Genomic DNA, 20,152 nt, shown 5'->3' on the forward strand with positions numbered 1-20,152 from the left:
TCTGCTAAAGAACTTGAGCCCATCGTTTAGCTTGCTTAAAAAACAAAAAACAAAACAAAAACTCCTGATAACGTGGCTTTCATCAACCTGTAAAACTACATGGGAATCCAAATGTCAGTAACTGAAGGCATTCCATAGAATTGCAGAAGAGGAAATTGTTTGGAAAAAGCTTGGACTAATTCCATGGTGCAGAAGATTCATACAAATTTACCACTGCAGAAGTATAAAGCTCCAATGTGAGACAAAGAAGAAGCGCTGTCTGAGCCATCCAATATGTAAACTAGCAAAACTAAGTCCAAATTGTTCTGACTGTTCCCTGGACATTCTTCCCCTTGGAGAAAAAATATCCACTTCCCCCGTCCCCACCAAAAAAAAAGTTTAGGGCTCTATACAGAAACAAATTTAAAGTATCAATAGGTGTATATAAGAGGTTAATTGCTTATATGGCTTAATTGTCATTCCATCTTGGTGTCTCACATTTAATTTAAAATTAACCAACCAAACACCTTGCTGTGCCAATAATTAAAAAGGCAAAGTAAATGCGTGGGCCTATCTTTAAGCAAATTAGAAGGAAGACATCTTGCCCTAATGTGTGTTCAAAGGCAACCCTAAAAGTACAATGATATTTTACATAGACAATCACCAGGGTTATGGGCAAAGTCCAGTTTAGTTTTGTTTATTCCCAACTGAACGTCATCTGACTTGCTGATTGCAATGATCTCGTGTACTTAAAATCTAGTAAATACATGGGGTATGGTTATAAAATTTAACAATTGCAAAACCACTAATCTCTACAAATTCAGTTCTTGCAATCTGTACATAAGGCAGTTAACTTTTTTCCATGCCATTATTTCTTCTAACAAGCCTTTTGTTGTTAAACTAGCATAGAATGCCAAGAAGTAGGAAATATGGATTCATACTGCAGTTAAGCAAGCTACAGCCAAAGAGAAGAATCTGCGTTAGCGGTGCAATGTGCTAAAAAATATTTTGGGGGGAGTCAAGCCATCTCTTATATAGGGCACTGTGGTCCAGAGGAACATATTTAGCTTAAAATTAGAAACACATGAATTTAAAGCACAATGCTTATACAGTGATACAAATCTGAGAACTACGCTGTGGATGTCATGGCAGAATTTGGCCCTTGGGTAATACAGCAGATATAGAACAATACCCTTCACCCCAAAACAGTATCCAAAACATATATTAATTTAGCTTTGAACCTTGCCCACACATCTTTAACAATCGGAAGTCTGCAAGATCCATGTTTTCATTAAAAATAAAATAAAATAAAAAAAAAATAAATCCCTAACTAGCTCTGCGGAAGCACCAAGTATTCTCTCTCTCTCAGGTGCTTGGCTGGCTGAATCTTGCTCAGGGTCTAACTGATCATCATATGTGGGATCGGGATTGGCAGAGACCTCAAGCTGGGGGAGGGGGAAAGGGTTGCCCATAGTTCTCTGACAGGTTCACCTGATTTCAAGGGACAAAATTGACAAGCAAGCACGTTCCCTTATTAATTCATGTCCATTATCTCACTGTAAGGAAGTAACTAGCAACAAGCAATTTACAGTGAGCAATAAGATAAAATGAGAGAAGATCAGATTTCACTGAGTCCACACAAGGTGAACACCCTCTTATAAAAAGGCCACATCGGCATATGCCTGCAAATCTAGATTGTAATGATTTGTGACCATATGGATGCAAGCCCAAGTTGCAGCTTTACCACTCATCTGCAGAAGCATCAGATTTGTTAGACCATGATAAAGCTGTAACTCTGGTTAAATGAATGAAGGAACTTTAATCCCTTGAGAAGGTTAATTTGATAAGAGATTGTTGAATAGAGCATCTAACTCATCCAGGAATAGGCCAGACTTAGATATTTATTTTTCTCTGAGTTTTGAAAGAGTAAGAAAAAGTGAAGTAGATGTATCTGAATTTAGAGAGACCTCTAAACACACCCATCCAGCTCAAACCATATTGCTAGTTTTGCATTTACCTTTTGGGAAAAGGATGGAGGGATTATTTCCAAAAATGTGATCATATTAATTCAATTTTATTAATTTTATCCACCTAGAAAGTGCTATATTCCTCAAGAGAGGAATCTCCAAAATTATTTTCTCATTAATATTGTTATTACAATAAGATACCTTCATGGAAAAAATACATAAGAGATAGTAAAAAGAAAAGGAGTACTTGTGGCACCTTAGAGACTAACCAATTTATTTAAGCATAAGCTTTCGTGAACTACAGCTCACTTCATCGGATGCTTATGCTCAAATAAATTAGTTAGTCTCTAAGGTGCCACAAGTACTCCTTTTCTTTTTGCGAATACAGACTAACACTATCTCTTATGACAGGTTTCAGAGTAACAGCCGTATCACTTATTTTATGGATCAAATAGAAAGTACTTGCAGTACCACTGCAAATAATCTCTCATTTTCAGTTGGTTTCACAGCCTTCCTACTCTTAAAAAAGAGCTACGCTGTACCAACAATACAATTATGATGTTGTGGTCTAATGAAACAGAAGGTGCCACTAATTAACTTTTCAAAAGGCAAATACTCAGATTTATTTTCTATTTTGCAATAATCCCAAAATATGGACTACCTATCGTTATTACTTTTTCCTCTTTGAATACCACTGCTAATTCGCATCCAGATTCTGGAATTTACTTTAGATGTAAAATGTTGTCTTGATTATGTTATGTTCTACCTGAATTAAAGGTTCCATTTGGTTTCTTAACTATTTATCGAAAAGTTAGACACTAGTACAATAAATAAGATCAGAATTAAAAGGAGTCATACCAAAATCACCAACTTTTATTAACATCACTTTAGTTTTCCAGTATTTAATAAATACTCAAAAACTAGTATGTTGTATTTCCTTTGGCTGGCTAGAAATTTGGACGATTATTGCAATTTCCTTAAGACAACTAGGCAGCTAAGCACAGACATTGCTGGGTCTGGCTCCCTTAGATCCTGGCTTATCAGGATCTCAAAAGAATTTCAAGCACATCTAAAGAAACCACGGACAGCAAGGAGCTGAGAGGATGATATACTATGGGGCGTCTCCCCCTTTAATTTCTAAATTACTCTGAACATTAGTGTCAGAAAGGAAAAAAAATGAATTATAATAGCTTATTTTTCCAGTTGTGATGTTTGCTTCTAGTGTTAATGATCTGGAGTCCACCCCGCTCAAATAAAAGGGAAAAAAATGCTGTTGGCTCCTGAAACAAACAGATTTTCCTACAGCTCTTATTATCCATGAGAACACAACTTGGCTGAGACTCTGCATGCCCTGAAGTATTGGCTGTCTGTCTGGGTATTCGTGGAACCTTTTATGTGGGGACAAGATGTTCTCTGCCCACTGAGAAAGCAAGCCTCCAGTCTTTTCCAATTCTGAGTTTTGCTTCTTGTGCTCCTTGTTCATACAGGTAAGCCACAGTTATATTATTCAACATGAACTTGATGTGAGGTGTCTCGGGTGAGGTTGCACTGTCAACATAGCTAGGCCATCTCCTCAAAATTCTACCAGACTGATGCAGTAGCATTTCTCTTCCTTTGACAAGCACTGTCTCCCAGTGCGTGCCCCAAACTATCCTTCATCCCGTCATCACTATCCTTCTTAATAGGCACTGAGATAAGATAAGATCCTTCAGGGCTCCCTTCTCTGTATGACTGATGTATGATGGAAGCTACTTCTATGACTAGATCTATATTTGTTTTGGACAGAGATTAGTATCCTAATAGAAGTATTTGGGAGAGCTGAATATAGCAACATGCAATGTTATGAAGTTCTACTCCAAAGTTAATACACAAAAAACTGTTGTGAAACAATTAATGTACTTGAAACAAGACCACAGAAGAAGAAACTAACTTATAAAACTGTCTTCCACCCACAGGCACATATTTTACCAGTGCATACATCAGAGACCATGGACAAAACCTTAACTGTCTCCTCAAATGCTCCTTATGCCTAACTGCTTTTACTAAACTTCCCCTCCCAACATTGTTGGTTGTAATGTTAAGATGGGGTAATTTGGTAATGCTGGTGTTGAAAGGCTAGTAATGCTAGAGGGCAGAGTTAAAGTTGTGATGTGAGTCAGTGATATGTAGTAGTGGCAATGAAGGAAGAGACAGTAGGTATCAGAAAATGGGTTAAACTTTTCATTTTCTTGCTTCCGTGTTAGGTATGTTGTAGGGGAAAGAGCTCTTAACTGCGTCACAACAAAAGTGATATATATATTAGTTTTTACGTGTATTTAATATGTAAATGATTTAGACATGGCTTATACAACATCTCTCAGCAGCTGCATATAAAGCCTTCCCCACTGTAGGAGAAAATCCGATTGACGAGCATAGCAGCTGATGGAGAAAGTTGTGTGCATGTCAGAGAACATTTATATGTCAGCTACCGATTCTGCTTACGTTTTCAGTTCAAACAGTGTGTGTGTGTGTGTGTGTGTGTATTAAAAAATCAGTCAACAAAAAGGTCAGTCTGCCAACGATGAATTGCAGACAGACCAATTTCAAACAATGTCCATTAAATATGTATTTTTTAAAAATCAAATAAACATTACATAGAAAATACAAAGAACATAAAAAGTATCAAATTTCACAGTGAAGGGCCACCTGCATGTAAACAGAAATGTATGCCCCATTTTAAATCCATTTCAGAATGCAATCTTAACTAATCAGCTGCAACCCACACCTCTACAAAATAAGATTGCCATTTTGAATTTCCCTCAGCTAAGTTTACTTATTTTTGTACTATAGAAATCAAATTGGAGATTTAAATGTATTGTTTGGGATGACATCAGCAGAGCAGAGTCTAGCATCTAGAACACTGATTAGTCCAAGAAGTTAGATTTAAAAACAACACACACACACTCACACACCACTGATGCAAATGTTGAAGCTCAGCTATAAAAGACCCACACACATTTAAAAAAAAAAAACTGAAAAATGTATTGATTATTTAACTTCTATATTTTACCTCAGCATGATGTACTTTGTTGTAATTTATTAATTATTTGCATTACAGTACTCTGTAGGGCCCAATCAAAGATCACGGTCCCATTGTGCTTGGCACTGTACAAAAGAAAGTCACTACCACAGAGAACTCACAATCTACAAGTCTGACAAGACAACAGGAAGATGAAAGGCAAACCAAGGATCAGGAAGGATGAGGTAGTGGTAAAATGAGCATAACAAGAAGCAGTCTCAACTCGCCACCTGCCTACTCAATGTCAGACTGCAGTGTTCAGTATGTATAATGGCAGAGGAGAGTCTTGAGGACGACAAGTGGTGGCTATGCACATTTTGATAAGAAGCTTTTCTCCCTTGCATTGGGGCAGCATGGGGGAGGTCAGAAAGGTCCTTGAGAGAGAAGTGGACTAAGTCAGTGGCTCTCAACCTTTCCAGATTACTGTACCCCTTTTCAGGAGTCTGATTTGTCTTGCGTACTTCCAAGTTTCACCTCACTTTAAAAATTACTTGCTTATAAAATGAGACACAAAAATACAAAAGTGTCACAGCACGCTGTTACTGAAAAATTGCTTACTTTCTCATTTTTACCAATTAAATACGTCAATTGGAATATAAATATTGTACTTTTACATTTCAGTGCATAGTATATAGAACAGTATAAACAAGTCACTGTCTGTATGAAATTTTAGTTTATACTGATTTAACTAATGCTTTTTACATAGCCTGTTGTAAAACCAGGCATATATCTAGATAAGTTGATGTACCTCCTGGAAGACCTCTGCGTACCCACAGCGGTAAGCGTACCCCTGGTTGAGAACCACTGGACTAATGAATGGGCAATGAAGGCTGGCAGTGTTGGAGAAGCGAAGGCAGGAGTCAACCTCCTGATAAAGTCAGATCTGATAGATGGGGAAGGAGGGTTAAATGGTGGATCTTTAATTTTTTATTAACACAGCAAAAACAAAAGCTCCTCAGCTTCACTCTGCCAGTGAATCAAGCCTCACCTCTCACTTCATATTACTCTTTTGCACCTTCTTCCATTCTGCCCATATGCTTAGAGCTCCCTCTCTATTCTGGCATGCCTAGCAACCACCCCCCTCCTGTCAAATTCCCCCTGAAAATTCCCTCCCTACCCTCCTCCATGAAGTGCAAACATATTAATCTATGTCTGCAAAATGCTATCACCGTCCCATCATATATTTCAAGATGAAACATATAGGAATACAGAGGAAGATTCTGTGTGATCGGTCTAATTAGACTGCAAGCTCCTCAGGCAATGACTTAGAGCACCAACTAACTAGACTGTCAGTGTTTAAGTAGCTAAGACTAGCAGAGAGATATTCTTTATAAAGATCTCTCTCTCACACACACTTACACTTTTTAAAAATGCATGAGATAATAAAGATAACCCTAATTCCTTTTTAGTCACTACTAAACTTTGGGGAATTGGACTAGTAGCTCACCATTCACTTGATACACTGAATAATCTCCTAGAAATTGTATCCTTGTTTGTCAACCCACCTTTTCATCACAGAGTCATTACTTTTATTGTATCACCACAAACAAAACAATAACATCCATGCAATTTTCTTGACAAGATTTTCACAGCATGTTCAGACATGCTGATTGTGCCAGTAATACAAATTCCTGTCCTGTCTTAGCTAATGGAAATTTAAACATAAGATGCCTCTTCATTTGCTATACTTTAAATACTAAAGGTACAGCAAGCTATACCTCCTGCTCCAAGAGTGATTAATACAAGGGACACACTCAATAGTTCAGACCCAAATGGTTGTAAGTCTGGTGGGGTTTACCCTTCAAATATTAATTCAATTTTATTTTAAATCCACCACTTTGGTGCTTAGAAGCCTTTAAAAATGTCCTGTAAGAACATAATTCCAGTTCTGTGGGGCCTTCCCACAACCAAAGTTTGGTGCTCACATCCAGCAGCTGAATACCACTTCCACAACTCTGAACATCTTTCTCCAGGAGTCTTCTGTGACACAGACGCACATCAAAGAGGTTATCAAAAAAGGTACCAGGTTCTATTGCACTGGACTAAGCTAAGGCCAAAAATCAATACACAGCATTTTAAAGCTTTAAAATGGTCATTTCAAGTAAGAAAACTTGAAGCTATTTTAAAAAATAAAAATCACAACTGTGATACAGAAGTTTTCTGTTCTGAAGCTTATGAAGGGCATCCAACTAAACTCACAGAGCAGTGGCAGAACAGCTAATCCTCAGGTGATGGCTGGTCTTAAAAGACTGCTTCTGTTGCTGCCTGTCATAACTAATGGGAGCCATTAAGCATTCTACTGTTGAGAAGCTTGCTGGAGACATTGGGCCCTGAATGACTAAAAGAAAGATTGGACGAAAATCTCTGACAAGTCTGCAGTTTGTAGTTAGCACTATTGTACTGCTTAAAATTAGAGCAAGATGAAGAAAATATAAATAGCTTGTTAAAGCATGATTAAGGGTTTTACTGAATGCTGGCAAAGCACAACAGAATGAAAGCTGCAAAACCAGCCTCTGTTCTGCATTAATATTTCGGAGATCTCCACACAGGGTGCAGAAATTCTACACCATATGTTCGTGATACTCTGGCATAATGGGATGAGCTAAAGTAGAGAGCTGTAGCAGCTTTACTTAGCCCAGTAGTCAAAACACAGAAAACAACATTGAAATTAATGTTAATTTTGAAGATTTCAGTTAAAAATCAGTATTTCTGAAATTCCAGATGGATGTTGATAAGTGGCATCATTATGTAACAGCAGCAGCAGCATAGGACTCTAATGTATGATTATAAATCAATATGAAAGCAAGATGGAAATTGATTTAGTAGGCCATAAAAAGAAACAGTAGCAAATTATATATATTAATCTGATTATTAAACAAAAATGGAAACTGGAGACTAGTATCTGTATTACCCAAGCCATGGCATAGAACAAATCTGCAGCTTTACAGCTGACACTGTGCTATACTGCACAGCCATCTGAATCATACATCCCTGGCATGGTGGAATTGTGGTGCTCCTGCTCCAACAGCACAGTCCCGCACTGTACAAGCTAAGGAGAATATTCAATACCTGTTAGTAGTGTAGGGCCCATATGACACACAGGTTCTGATTCCATGCAGTAGTGGGCAGTGATCATCCCCACCCCACCACCATGGACCACCTTTGTATTTGAATCTGGATTATAGTTTAACACTAATTAACAAAAAATAGATTTAAACAATATCAAAAGTTATAGGTTGTTAGATTGAAATGAGATATGGGGATGAACTCATACCCAAACTTACCAAAACTCGATCTCCAATTTTGAGTTCTCTTTCTCCTTTCTTTACAGACCCAGCTTCAGAGAGGTTTGATATAGATTCACTTGCAGTTTTTGAAAGATTACTAATTTGAGTAGGAGTGGAGTGTTCCTTGCCTGCTGGTGGAGAAGTCTTTTGAGGAATTCCTGTAGGGGGAGCTGCTGCAGGAGGAGAAGATACCATACTAACAGCTGATGTGGAGGTTGGTGAAGTAGCTCTAGAAGCATTAGCTGTCTGTGTACCATTGGCTTCATCTTCTGCCAGCACTTTTCTTGTCAGCTTTGATGGCCTTGTAAATATTCCCCGTGAAGGTTCACACTGGAAATACCGAACTCCAGCTACAGAGCCATCATTCTTGCCAATGGGTTCATCTAAGACAATCCCTGCCCACTGTCCTGGAGCAAACTGCGTTTCTCCAAGAAACTGAATAAAGCCAGGTTTGTTTCCATTGACCCAAACACGCTCCCCAACTCTGAAGTCATCCACAAAGTCATCATGTGCCTCCGAGGTGGGTGTGCTTGACGGCTTTTCACTGGACACTGCTTTTTCTGCTGGAACTGGAGCCAAACACAATAAGGAAGCAATATCAGTTAAAACACATTTATATTCCAGTATGCATCATGAGCTTGTTTCCATTAAAAAATATCCAGTATGTAACTCTGAAGGAAGAAAGTAAACATGTATTTTTTACTACTCTATTGAGATTGCAGTATTCTCACATTTCCTTAACCAGTTTAAGGAATTAACAACTAAACAGCCTTTGATCCAGTCTTGCAATGTTTTAATGAAAATTTACCAGCCCTGCACAAAATCCACTTGCCCACCTTTACCATTATGACGACAAAATGTTCTACTTACTCTTCAAGAAAAATTGCTTGCCCCAGAACTCTGAATTGGGCTTAAGCATATTCTGAATATGTACCAAATTGTTCCATTATAAACATATCAGAACTGGATAACTGAAAATTGCATTTTGGTGCTGGGATTGTCCAAGGTATCCAAGATCTGACTTCCCGCAGAAACTGGATGCCTGACTTCCTTAGGTGCCTTTGAACATCGCAGTCTGTATTTCTATTGTGAATTTAATTTGAACATCTCAAGATGCTTTACACTCTTCAGCAAGTTTCAGAGTAGCAGCCGTGTTAGCCTGTATCTGCAAAAAGAAAAGGAGGACTTGTGGCACCTTAGAGACTAACAAATTTATTTGATCCGATGAAGTGAGCTGTAGCTCACGAAAGCTTATGCTCAAATAAATTGGTTAGTCTCTAAGGTGCCACAAGTCCTCCTACTCTTTAGCAAGTTAAGTCTAACCCTCCACTGAGGTAGTATTAGCCACAGTTGATAGGAGAGGAAACAGAGGTACAAAAAAGCTTGAACCTACAGGAAGTCCATAGAGTCAGGCCTAGAATCCATGGAGTCTGACTCCCAGGCCTATGCTTTAACCATAAGCTCATTACTCTCCTTTGGACCATTTAAAAATGGGATACATTTAATAATCATCAGCTTCATTTTTTGAGCTGCCTGACTAGATGGTCAATTTGGCAAAAATTGCTGCTTTGAGAAGATGAGAGCTTTGGGCCTCAAGACTTTACAATATATGTATGGATACAGAAATGAATGTTTGTTTCTAAGACTCTAAAGTACCAGCATATTTTACTCAGTAGCTGGAACTTTCTGAAAGATCAAAAATAATAATACACAATACCACGGGACTAAATTTAAATTTACGAGCTAGAATGTAAAATTGTATATTACTGTCAAAAAGGCTTGAAGCCTTGTATTATGTCATGATCACTTTAAGAGATTACTGTACTGAGGGGCAAATAAACAGCAGTTGGCTATACTGGCAAGCACATACCTCAGACCTCACATAACCAATAATATGCCACATAATGACATGTCAGCTGCATTCCAGGTATCCTTAATTTGTTATGAGTGATCCGCTCACAATTCACAAGTCTGGAAGCGCGGCACACTCCGAAATAGAATGCTCTTCCTTAGAACGATCAATTCTTTGAACATTATATCACTAGGTAAATGGAGTAACATTCAAGGAAATAAACTAATCCTTTAAGTTTTTTAAAATGCATTTTTCTTATGAACTCAGAATTATGCCCAGTTTGTAAATTCAGATTTTACTGTGTACTGAAGACATCAGTTCAGTTAGACCAGATATATAAGAATTCAACCGCAACCTTCAAATTAGTTTTTGTTAGAAGAAAGGATACTTAAGAAAAAAAGTGTTAAGATGTTAAAATCTTCATTACCAGCAGCAACAGATGCAGATGTTTTCAATGCTGTACTTCCAGGCTTGCTGATCTTGGTAGGAGCCTTAAGCCCACTTGGTTTTAACATACTCATCTTTCTTATGTCGTCGATGTTTATGCCCTTTGTCCGTAGTAACTATCTTTTCCCAAACATGGATGCAGTATGTGCTTCTATGTTTTCTGCCTTTGGGTTAAGCCTGTATATAAAAACGTTAGAGACAACATAAAATACATATTTTAAATCCTACAGAATAAAAAATTTGTAAAGAAATTGCTGTACAGAAAGTACAGTACAATAAAAGTCCCATACAACTACAACACGAATATTCTCAGAGGGAGTCAGGCACTTCCCACGTTTTAGAAGACTATTTCCTACTGAAAGAAATTGAGTCTGAAGCTAAAGCATTGAGACAATTCACGACATTAAACACTGCTGTGTTCAGCTTGAGCTTTAAACTAAAGAGCTATTTTAAGAATGAAAAACAAAGCCCTTAACAGCATTACTAACACCACCAAGCACAGATGTAATCATTCTATGCCCCGTACAGTTTTAAGTCAAGTATTTTTAAAGTGTTGCAACAGCCCAGTGAAAACAAATTTAGACTAGCAAGAGAGCTAACTGCAAGTCAGTAAGGGACTTAGGACAAACAGAAAGCTTTTAAAAATTATTTGAACTGAAAAGCTAAGATGGATCAGCAGAGTCTGTTAGACTCAGAGAGCTAACAAGTAAACACCCACCTCAGTTCTCTTGGAATCCAGCATTTAGAATCATGAGACCCATTAGCTCATCATAAAAGTCCCCAATACAGTGCCCCAGCTCCAATCCTTTGGAACCAGAGTCAGGAGGAAGAGGAATTAGGTTGCTGGGATAAAGAGCAGCTCTGACTCAGAGACCAGCTATAGGTTTCCCAAGGAGACATGCCATGAGATTTTTGCTCTAAGAGAAGGAAGGCATCTTTTCTCCTGACTACAAAAGCTTTAGAATTTGCTTCCTTCAAATATAATTTGAATTTAAAGCCTGTGTTTTGGTTTTCTTCTTTAAAACTACACACTGTTCTACAGTCAACATACCTTGGATATACACTAAATTTTACAAAGGCAACATTTAAGTTAATAGCATTTTGGTTAAAGAAACACTGACAGGGCAGTGATGACAAATTACTATTAAAATTGCACTAGGGAGCTGAACAAAAGCTTGGGGGAAAAGGTTAGAAGAAATTTAGATATGTAGAAATCACACTCTACTTGTTCAACTATTTTCTCAGAGCATGACAAGCAGGAACTGAAAGGTGGGTCCTGACCCTACTATTTACTTGGCTATGTACACACTACAGCTTATGTCGGTATAAGGTATGTCACTCAGGGGTGTGAGTAAGCCGCCACCCCACCCCAAGTGATGTAAGTTACACCGACCTAAGCACCAATGTGGACAGCATAATGTTGGCGGGAGAGCTTCTGCCATCCGCTTAAAATGTCTGCATCAGTGCAGCTGTGCCATTGTAAGCTCTGTAGTGTAGCCATAGCCTTAGTGTCTTGTACTAAGTAATCTTAGTGTACACAGGGCAGACGCTTGCGGCTTTTAGTTCTCCCAGTTCAAGTACTACCAACACCCGGGCCTGCAATTTTGGCGTACGATAAATCCTGAAGCAGTAATGAAGGAGAAAAGGAGTACTAGTGGCACCTTAGAGACTAACAAATTTATTTGAGCATAAGCTTTCGTGAGCTACACGAAATTCATTCTACAGCACTGAAGACTGAGGGACAACATCAATGTCTTTTACCTACCAAAGTAAATTTTACTCTTCATGTATTATTAATGGACAGCATGCTAGAGCTGCTGAAAATCAATTCACTGTGAAACAAAAAAAGTATCAGTCATGCTGCCTCGCAGACTTTGTGACTAAGTGAAGCATTCTTGTACTATTTCAAGGTCAGCCGTGCCAAATTCAAACCATGTTCTTATAGCTATGCTAAAAATTTACACTTTACTAACAAGCTGTAATTACCACCTCTGATGTTTGGCGCTTAAGTTATGCACATAAATAAGAAAATTCTGAGGTTGCTAAAAGTAACATTCTTCATCAAGTGATCCTAGAAACATGTCTCCAACCCCTTTGTTAGAGTTATGACTAAATGAAGAGAAAGTCTCTGGGGCTATTCTTTCAGTGAGGCATGCGTAAATCACCCATGAATCTTAAACTTGAGCTTTCACATGCATGAACAACAGAAAAGAGCCCTCTGAAATCAAAGCAGACAGACAGTCATGACAAATACAGACTAAGCTGTGAAAGAACAGGAAGGCATACATTTTATAAACAAGAATAACTAGAGCAGGGGTGGCCAACCTGAACCTAAGAAGGAGCCAGAATTTACCAATGTACATTGCCAAAGAGCCATAGTACTACATCAGCAGCCCGCATCAGCTCCTACCGCCCCGTTCCCAGCGCCTCCCACCCACCTGCAGCCCCGCCAATCAGCGTCTCCCCCTCCCTCCCTGCACCTTCTGATCAGCTGTTTCGTGGCATGCAGGAGGCTGGGGGGGGGGAGGGGGAGAGGAGCAAGGGCACAGCAGGCTCAGGGGCAGGAAGGGGTGTAGTGGGGGCAGGGCCTGTGGCAGAGCCAGGGGTTGAACAGTGAGCACCCCCCCCCCAGCACGTTGGAAAGTTGGCACCTGTAGCTCCAGCCCCGGAGTCGGTGCCTATACAAGGAGCCGCCTATTAACTACTGAAGAGCTGCATGTGGCTCCAGAGCCACAGGTTGGCCTCCCCTGAACTAGAGGGTCACACACTTTGTTGCTTCTGAAGGCCAAATACACTGCATCCATCAGTGTCCTTGTATCCCTACATTCCGCCCCCCTCAAGCTCTCTCTCTCTTTCTGCCATCTTCCCATCTCCCCCTATTTCAAGGGCTCCCTGCAGCCCCACTTCCAACCCTCCCTCATCCCAAGGGTTCTGTATGCCCCATCTGTCTCCTCCCCACCCCCATGCCAGGGTCTGTGTGCAGCCCCATTCTGCACTTCCTCTGACACAAGGGGCTAATCAGGTAGTTCTCAACTTTCAATCCCATTAACGTTAAAGTTTCAAGAAAGATTTAGAAATAATTTCAACATAATTTAGCACTTTTCGCAAACTGAATCAAGACTGATGCTAAACCTAGTTTTTATTATCCATCAGTACAACTGACTCATCTTAGGTCCATTTTGAACAACTGGAATACCTGCTCATTTAAATTTTTCAAACAGTTATAGTTATTAAGTAAAGGCTGGTAATTTAATCAATCAGCGATTAGGTTTGTAGCCAACTTCAGTAATACAGGAATTGTGAACACCACCATTGCAACGCTTGCTTTCAAAAGTTTCAGGTTACAACTGCAAGTCTTCATTGATCTCAGCTGTATAAGTAAAATCATAGCCCATTTCAGTATTCTCAGAGGCAACACTGTCCCACCAACACTGAATAAGACAGCTTACCGTTGAGCCCAAAGTGAAGGAAACTGACTCTTCACTAAAAACAAACATTTTAAAATCAAGATTCATGACTGTAGTTCGTTCCAAGGCTAGCTGTAATAAGCCAGCTCATATGCTTTTCTGCCTCCATTTTCTTCTCCCTAAAGAATTTGTGATTTAAAGGTATTTTTGGGAAAAGCTACAAATTGCTACCTGGATTCTGTCACATGATCTTGCCCAAACCTAAACTCAAAGCCAAAACCCATGGGGAGAGGTGAAGGAGAGGAAAAGGACCAGGCAGCACTAAACTGAGCAATTCAACTTAAAAAGCAATTTGTACCCATCTTTCTGACCACGTACCAGCAACTAGCTTGAAAGAGAATCTTACACAGTCCTCAGCCAAGGTAATCATCACATTTTGGATAAGGAAGTCTTTGAGACCGAGAGAGGGATACAAAAGAAGGAGAAAGAGGAAATACCATGGTATCTGACAAAGGTACAGAGTTGTGAGATACTGTATCTTGAAATTGAAATATTAGATCAGCGGTTCTCAAACTGTGGGTCAGGACCCCAAAGTGGGTTGTGACCCTGTTTTAATGTGGTTGCCAGGGCTGGCTTAGACTTGCTGGGGACCGGGGCTGAAGCCCGAGCCCCACCGCCTGAGGTCCAAGCCTACGGGGTTCAGCCCTGGGTGGCAGGGCTCAGGCTTTGGCTTCAGCCCTGGGCAGCAGGGCTCAGGTTACAGGCCCCCTGCCCAAGGCTGAAGCCCTCGGGCTTTGCGCCCCCTGTCCAGGGTGGTGGGGCTTTGGTCCCTCCACCCTGGGCAGTAAGCTCGGGTGGGCTCAGGCTTCAGTCCCCAGTCCCCACTCCTGGGGTTATGTAGTAATTTTTGTTGTCAGAAGGGGGTTGCGGTGCAATGAAGTTTGAGAACCCTTGTACTAGATTTAACTCCGCATAATGATTCTCATTACTAAAACCTCATGGAGTTAACTCTTCTTCTGAAGCACGTCCCACTTACAATAACCTGCATGTTTATCCCTTTTCAGGGCATGCAATAACCCTACAAATTAACCTAGAAGGAAAATAAGCAGGGCAGAAAGGCTGCAATAAGGAGTGCAGAGGACCAACAGAGATGTTGTAATCCAGAATTTCATTCTCTCACTCTACCCAATTGCATAATCATGGCCAGTTTGACTCTGCTGGTTTCAAGTCCAAGTTTGCAATAAATGAGGATTCAGTATGAAGTCAGGAACACAGGACTTGCTGTACCAGTTCAGATCAGTCATCCATTTAGTTCTGTGTCCTCTCAGGCACTGGCAGTAAAAAAGTTTTAAGAAGGAAGTGCAGAACCCCATAGTGGACAATTATGGAATAACCTGGCCATAAAGAGAGTTGCTTCCTAAATTCTGGCCGTTAAAAGTTGACTTATGACCTCAAGCATGCGGGTTTTATATACCTCCTACTCTTTCCTGCCAAATCCAAACGGATATTCTTATTATCTATATAATCGTTTCCTAGAATCTCCCTAAACATTTTGACTCAATCTTGTGGCAGTGAGTTCCACAGGTTAGTTATACATGTGTATAGAAAAGGCTATTTCCTTGTATTTGTTTTTATTCACTGCTTTTCAATTTATATTGAATGTCCCCTTAATGCATTTTAATAAATAGGACTGCCTGATTTACTTTTTCTATGTAATTTATTATTTCATACACACCTCTCACATCCCCTAACTAAATTAAACAGTCCTAATCTTTTTACTCTTTCCCTGCATTTTCACCCATCATCTGCAAACTCTCTATTTCTGCTCTTTATCACATGTTCATAAGAAAAAAAAAAAAGTGGAAGACTTACTATTCAATTAACTAAACATGCAGAGAGAAGAGATAAGCACTTTCCCTTTGGGTGGGGAAAGTAGGGTAAACAGGCAGGGAATAAAGACATATATTTTATTCTGTCTTTTCAATGCTACAGTATCCTGTATTCATTTCAAAGCCAAAATCTATTTAATTTAATGCCAGTGGTGTAAATCCCTGATCTAAAACACATCTGAAAATCCACAGGATGATGATTTTGGGAGATTTGCTACAAGAAATAGTGGCAGGTAGAAGGGAGAGGCCAAGTGTAGAGGGTTAAAAATGTTACTGCTGTGAAATCTACAGAGGTGATGATGGATGAGCAAATATTTTAAAAATAATTCTTAGGGCCAGGGAACAAGACAGACATGCCTCTAAAGTCAGTTACAAAAACAAGCTTGAACCGGGTTTATTGTGCTGAGCCAGAGAAGCAGCGGCAGCAGCACCGGACCCAATAACAGGTGAAAGTCAAACACACAGTCATCGAAGAAATTACACGACTAGGGTATGTCTACACTGAAATGAGACACCCACGGTTGGCCTGTGCCATTTGACTCGGGCTAAGGGGCTTGGGCTATGGGTCTCTTTAATTGCAGTGTAGACACTGTCTTCACTATGGAGCTAAATCGGCACTGCTGCAATCGATGCAGCGGCATTGATTTAGCGGGTCTAATGAAGACATGCTCAATCGATGGGTGAGCACTCTCCCATCGGTTTCTGTACTCCACATCAATGAGAGGCGGAAGCAATGTCAGCGGGAGAGCATCTCCAGTCGACATAGCATAGCGTAGCCCCCATGGTAGGTAGATCAAAGCTACGTCAACTTGAGTTACGCTCCTAACGTAACTCAAATTGCGTAGCTTAGATTGACCAGAGTGGTAGTGTAGACCTGCCCTCAGGCTCAGGCTGGAGCCCATCTCTGGGATCCTCTTACCTCACAGACTCCCAGAGCCTGGGCCCCAGCCACGCCCAAACATCTACACCTCAACTGAACAGCCCCTTAGCCCAAGCCCTGCGAGCCTGAGTCAGCTGGCACCGACCAGTTGTGGGTTTTTAACCGTAATGTAAACATGCCGTAAGAGGGAAAAAAATCAACTCAGAAGCACAGAGTTGTTGAATCTCTTTTGGAGATTTTGACATTGCTTCCCTTTGTTGGTTTATGCTTCAATCTTCAACTCGTTGAAAATGGCGTTCTACTGTTTTGTTTGTATTTAATCAGAATATTGTTTGTCTACCTAAGATGAAAATTTGTAACAAAAATACAAAACGTGCCAATTATCCCCACTGAGGAGTGAATAGTCTCAAAGACAATTTTTTTCCCCAATCTCCAAAAAGCTTTTTCAGATCACTTTACTTCTTTTAAGCTTAAAAGAGCATTTATTTTTTCTCCCCAAGGTCAGATTTATACTACAAGCTTGTTCATGTTTTAAACTGTTTTCACTAGTAAAAAACCATGTCAAGTAAAATACAGCTACACCAGCCTGTATCAATGGAGTACAGACAGACAGACAGCACACAGACACACACACACAGCATGGCATAGCCATGCTAAATTAAATGCAACATCTGATCTTGAAAACAATCTCAAGACACAGGCAATCTTTTAGAGGAGCTGGAGCTCAAATGTCCCTATTTATAGTATTCAAATGTTGGCAGGTGTGCTCTATAATCAGGGTCCTGGGAATTCTGTAGCTTTTCAGTGTCAGTGACATGTTCTTAATAGGTTGACTTCCTCACAATGAAAGTTACATTTTTAAAATGCCTTCCTTGTCTCCTTAACTTCAGAAGGAATCCCACCCGCAAAGGCAGAATATTTAAGACATTCCCCACCCCCTTCCTTCCTACATCAAAGTGCTTCACTAGACATTGATTCAATAGCTGGCTCAATGGCTAAATAGTATGACGCTGTTCACTGCTTTCCTCCCAAGGGGATAATTAACAAAGCAGCAAATCCATAACTTGTAGGACAGGAAAATTATGAACACACTCTACAGATTGAAGCTATTCCTTGTCTGACCTGTCAGACCTGGAGTCAGGCAAGCTTCGCAGCCTTGTCACAATGCCCCTTTCATAGTCATAATTTAGTCCATCTTTATGCTGGCAAAATAAATTGTAGTTCTTTGCCTTGCTAGTACTATCAGGTTATTTTCTACAGAGAGAATGCAAACACAATGCGTGTCAGATAACCTGCACCGTTAATAAATCAAGGCTAAAAGCAGCAGCACCGTAGTCTCATTTTCAATCTGTTCTGGAGAAAATCTCTAAGGAAAAAAGCCTCAAAACTCCACAGAGCCAATTTCAGCAACGAAAAATAAATTTTACTCTGGGAGGGATTAAGCAGGTGAAAGCATGCGGAAGGAATTAGGGATGCATCACTATCACATTTCTTTAACAGAAAACAAGCTGAGAAATTAATTTATTAATGTAGCAAGCTCTTTAAAGGACTGTAGTTCCCCCACACCCTTATTTGTATTAAAAACATTGTCTACACATACAACCAGAGATAGACAATGGCCTTATCCATATTTAGAATGTGGGCAACGTAGCCTCTCAGCCCTTTGCTCACTAGGCTGGTAAGTGTAAGCCATATGCGTTCTAGTTTAAGCTACTGGACTCCAGCTGCTGTAGACAGGGCAAGACAAAATGGAAAGTATACGCACACCACTGTACAACCTCTCCTGAATCAAAACACCCCAAAGCAAACCTGGGTCCCCATTGTGGTTTGTTCCAACCTCAGAGATGGTCTGAACTGAGCCCACTAACTTCTTATTTTGCCTGAACCGATGAACAGTGTCTGAGATTAGTGACAGTCACTTTTGATTTTATCTGAACTCAAAACCAAAGATGAGAGGTGGCTCGTACCAAAGAACAGGGTCATTCAGTTGGAAAATACCAACAGCTAGATGTTTGAGAAATTAAGGTATTTTTATTGGTACTTGGATAAGAATAGTGTAGTTCTCTACTGCTAATTTATTACTGGGACATTCCCAAAACGTTTGTCCTCAGCACCCAGCCCATTAGTGGCTGCCTATGACAGCAAGAGTCCGAACTGGCCTGGTGGCACCAAGGCATGCTACCATGCATGAATCCTCTGGTGAGCCAGATATTGTTGATCACTTAACCAAGTCACTGGCTGCTGCTAGATGATGGGAAGAGACAACACTGAATCTAGATGTCACTCATGCAAGCTGAAAGTGCTGGAATTTGATTCATCATTTCGGCGCAGCTCAGCAACCACCAGCCCTAAGCTGACCACCCGTCACGCCAAACCAAGCTGCCAGCTGTCTGCTGAACGTATCAAAGGCCCTAAATGAGAACCAAGTCAGATGACAAGTCCGTAATGAATGGCGTCAAGTTTCAAAGAAAAGAAACACCACTCGCCAATTTATACAGTTGTTCACAGCCACAGAGTTAGACAAAAGTCTGAGTAGAATTAGGAATGCTCTGCTACTGGCTGTGACGACATATCACCAGAGTTCTCGGGACTCGTGTCCATCAGTGGCTGGCTCAGTTCTTCACGCAAGTGGTCACTGAAAAGTGACTTCTGAAGGCATGGTGAATGTCAAAAGTCATTGCTCTCCTGAAACCAGGGAAAGAGCTTGCAACATTATGTCAGTATCAACCAATATCTCTATTGTCCATGCCATTCAAGGTGTTAGAGTGTCTCATTCTTCAGTACATCTCCCCAGAAGTGGAATCAATACTCAGCATCGAGCAAGGGGGCTTTCAGACAGGTTGGAGCATGATCAAGTGCTAGCTTTGACAACTTTCATTGAAAAAGGTTTTCAGAATAACCCAAAGACAGGAGCCATATTTCTGGACCGGACAGCAGCATGTGACACAGTCTAGCACACAGCATATGACACAGTCAAATTGTCAAGAGCACTTCCGCATGGGTAATCAACATTGTTGACCCTCTCCTCCACAACAGACATTTCTGAGTGCACGTGGAAGACAGAACTACTGTATGGAAAAGACAAACCAACAATCTACCCCAAGGCTCTGTGCCGGCACTGAAACTTTTCAACCTGTACACAAGTGACCTTCAGCTTGCTTACCCAGTCCCATAAGTTCACGTACGCAGATGACATTTGCTTAGGTGTCCAAGCACAGTCATTCCCAGAACTTGAAGATGCCCTAATTCCTGGCTTGATTAAGACGGCCGAATACAGTAGTCGGTGGCATTTACAATCAAGTGTGACCAAGAAAATTTTGAGTGTTTTCCATCTTTACAATGCCAAAGAAGTCCAAGAACTGAATATCTTTCTCAATGGACATCGC

The 20,152-nt window shown here is 40.3% G+C and overlaps 1 protein-coding gene across 5 annotated transcripts in view; it reads right to left on the reverse strand.

The window, feature by feature from the left end:
- Positions 1 to 20,152, reverse strand: part of CLIP1 (CAP-Gly domain containing linker protein 1) — a 112,724-nt gene that overhangs the window by 64,424 nt on the left and 28,148 nt on the right. For all 5 annotated transcript variants that reach the window (XM_077835071.1, XM_077835074.1, XM_077835072.1 and 2 more), the window contains exons 2-3: positions 10,571 to 10,767; positions 8,289 to 8,860 (exon numbers count right to left, since the gene is read on the reverse strand). In XM_077835071.1, coding sequence (XP_077691197.1) covers positions 8,289 to 8,860; positions 10,571 to 10,664 — 666 coding nt within the window. In that variant the 5' untranslated portion in view covers positions 10,665 to 10,767. The remainder of the gene's footprint in view (positions 1 to 8,288; positions 8,861 to 10,570; positions 10,768 to 20,152) is intronic.

This window comes from Eretmochelys imbricata, chromosome 15, assembly GCF_965152235.1.
Source record: "Eretmochelys imbricata isolate rEreImb1 chromosome 15, rEreImb1.hap1, whole genome shotgun sequence".
NCBI lineage: Eukaryota > Metazoa > Chordata > Testudines > Cheloniidae > Eretmochelys > Eretmochelys imbricata.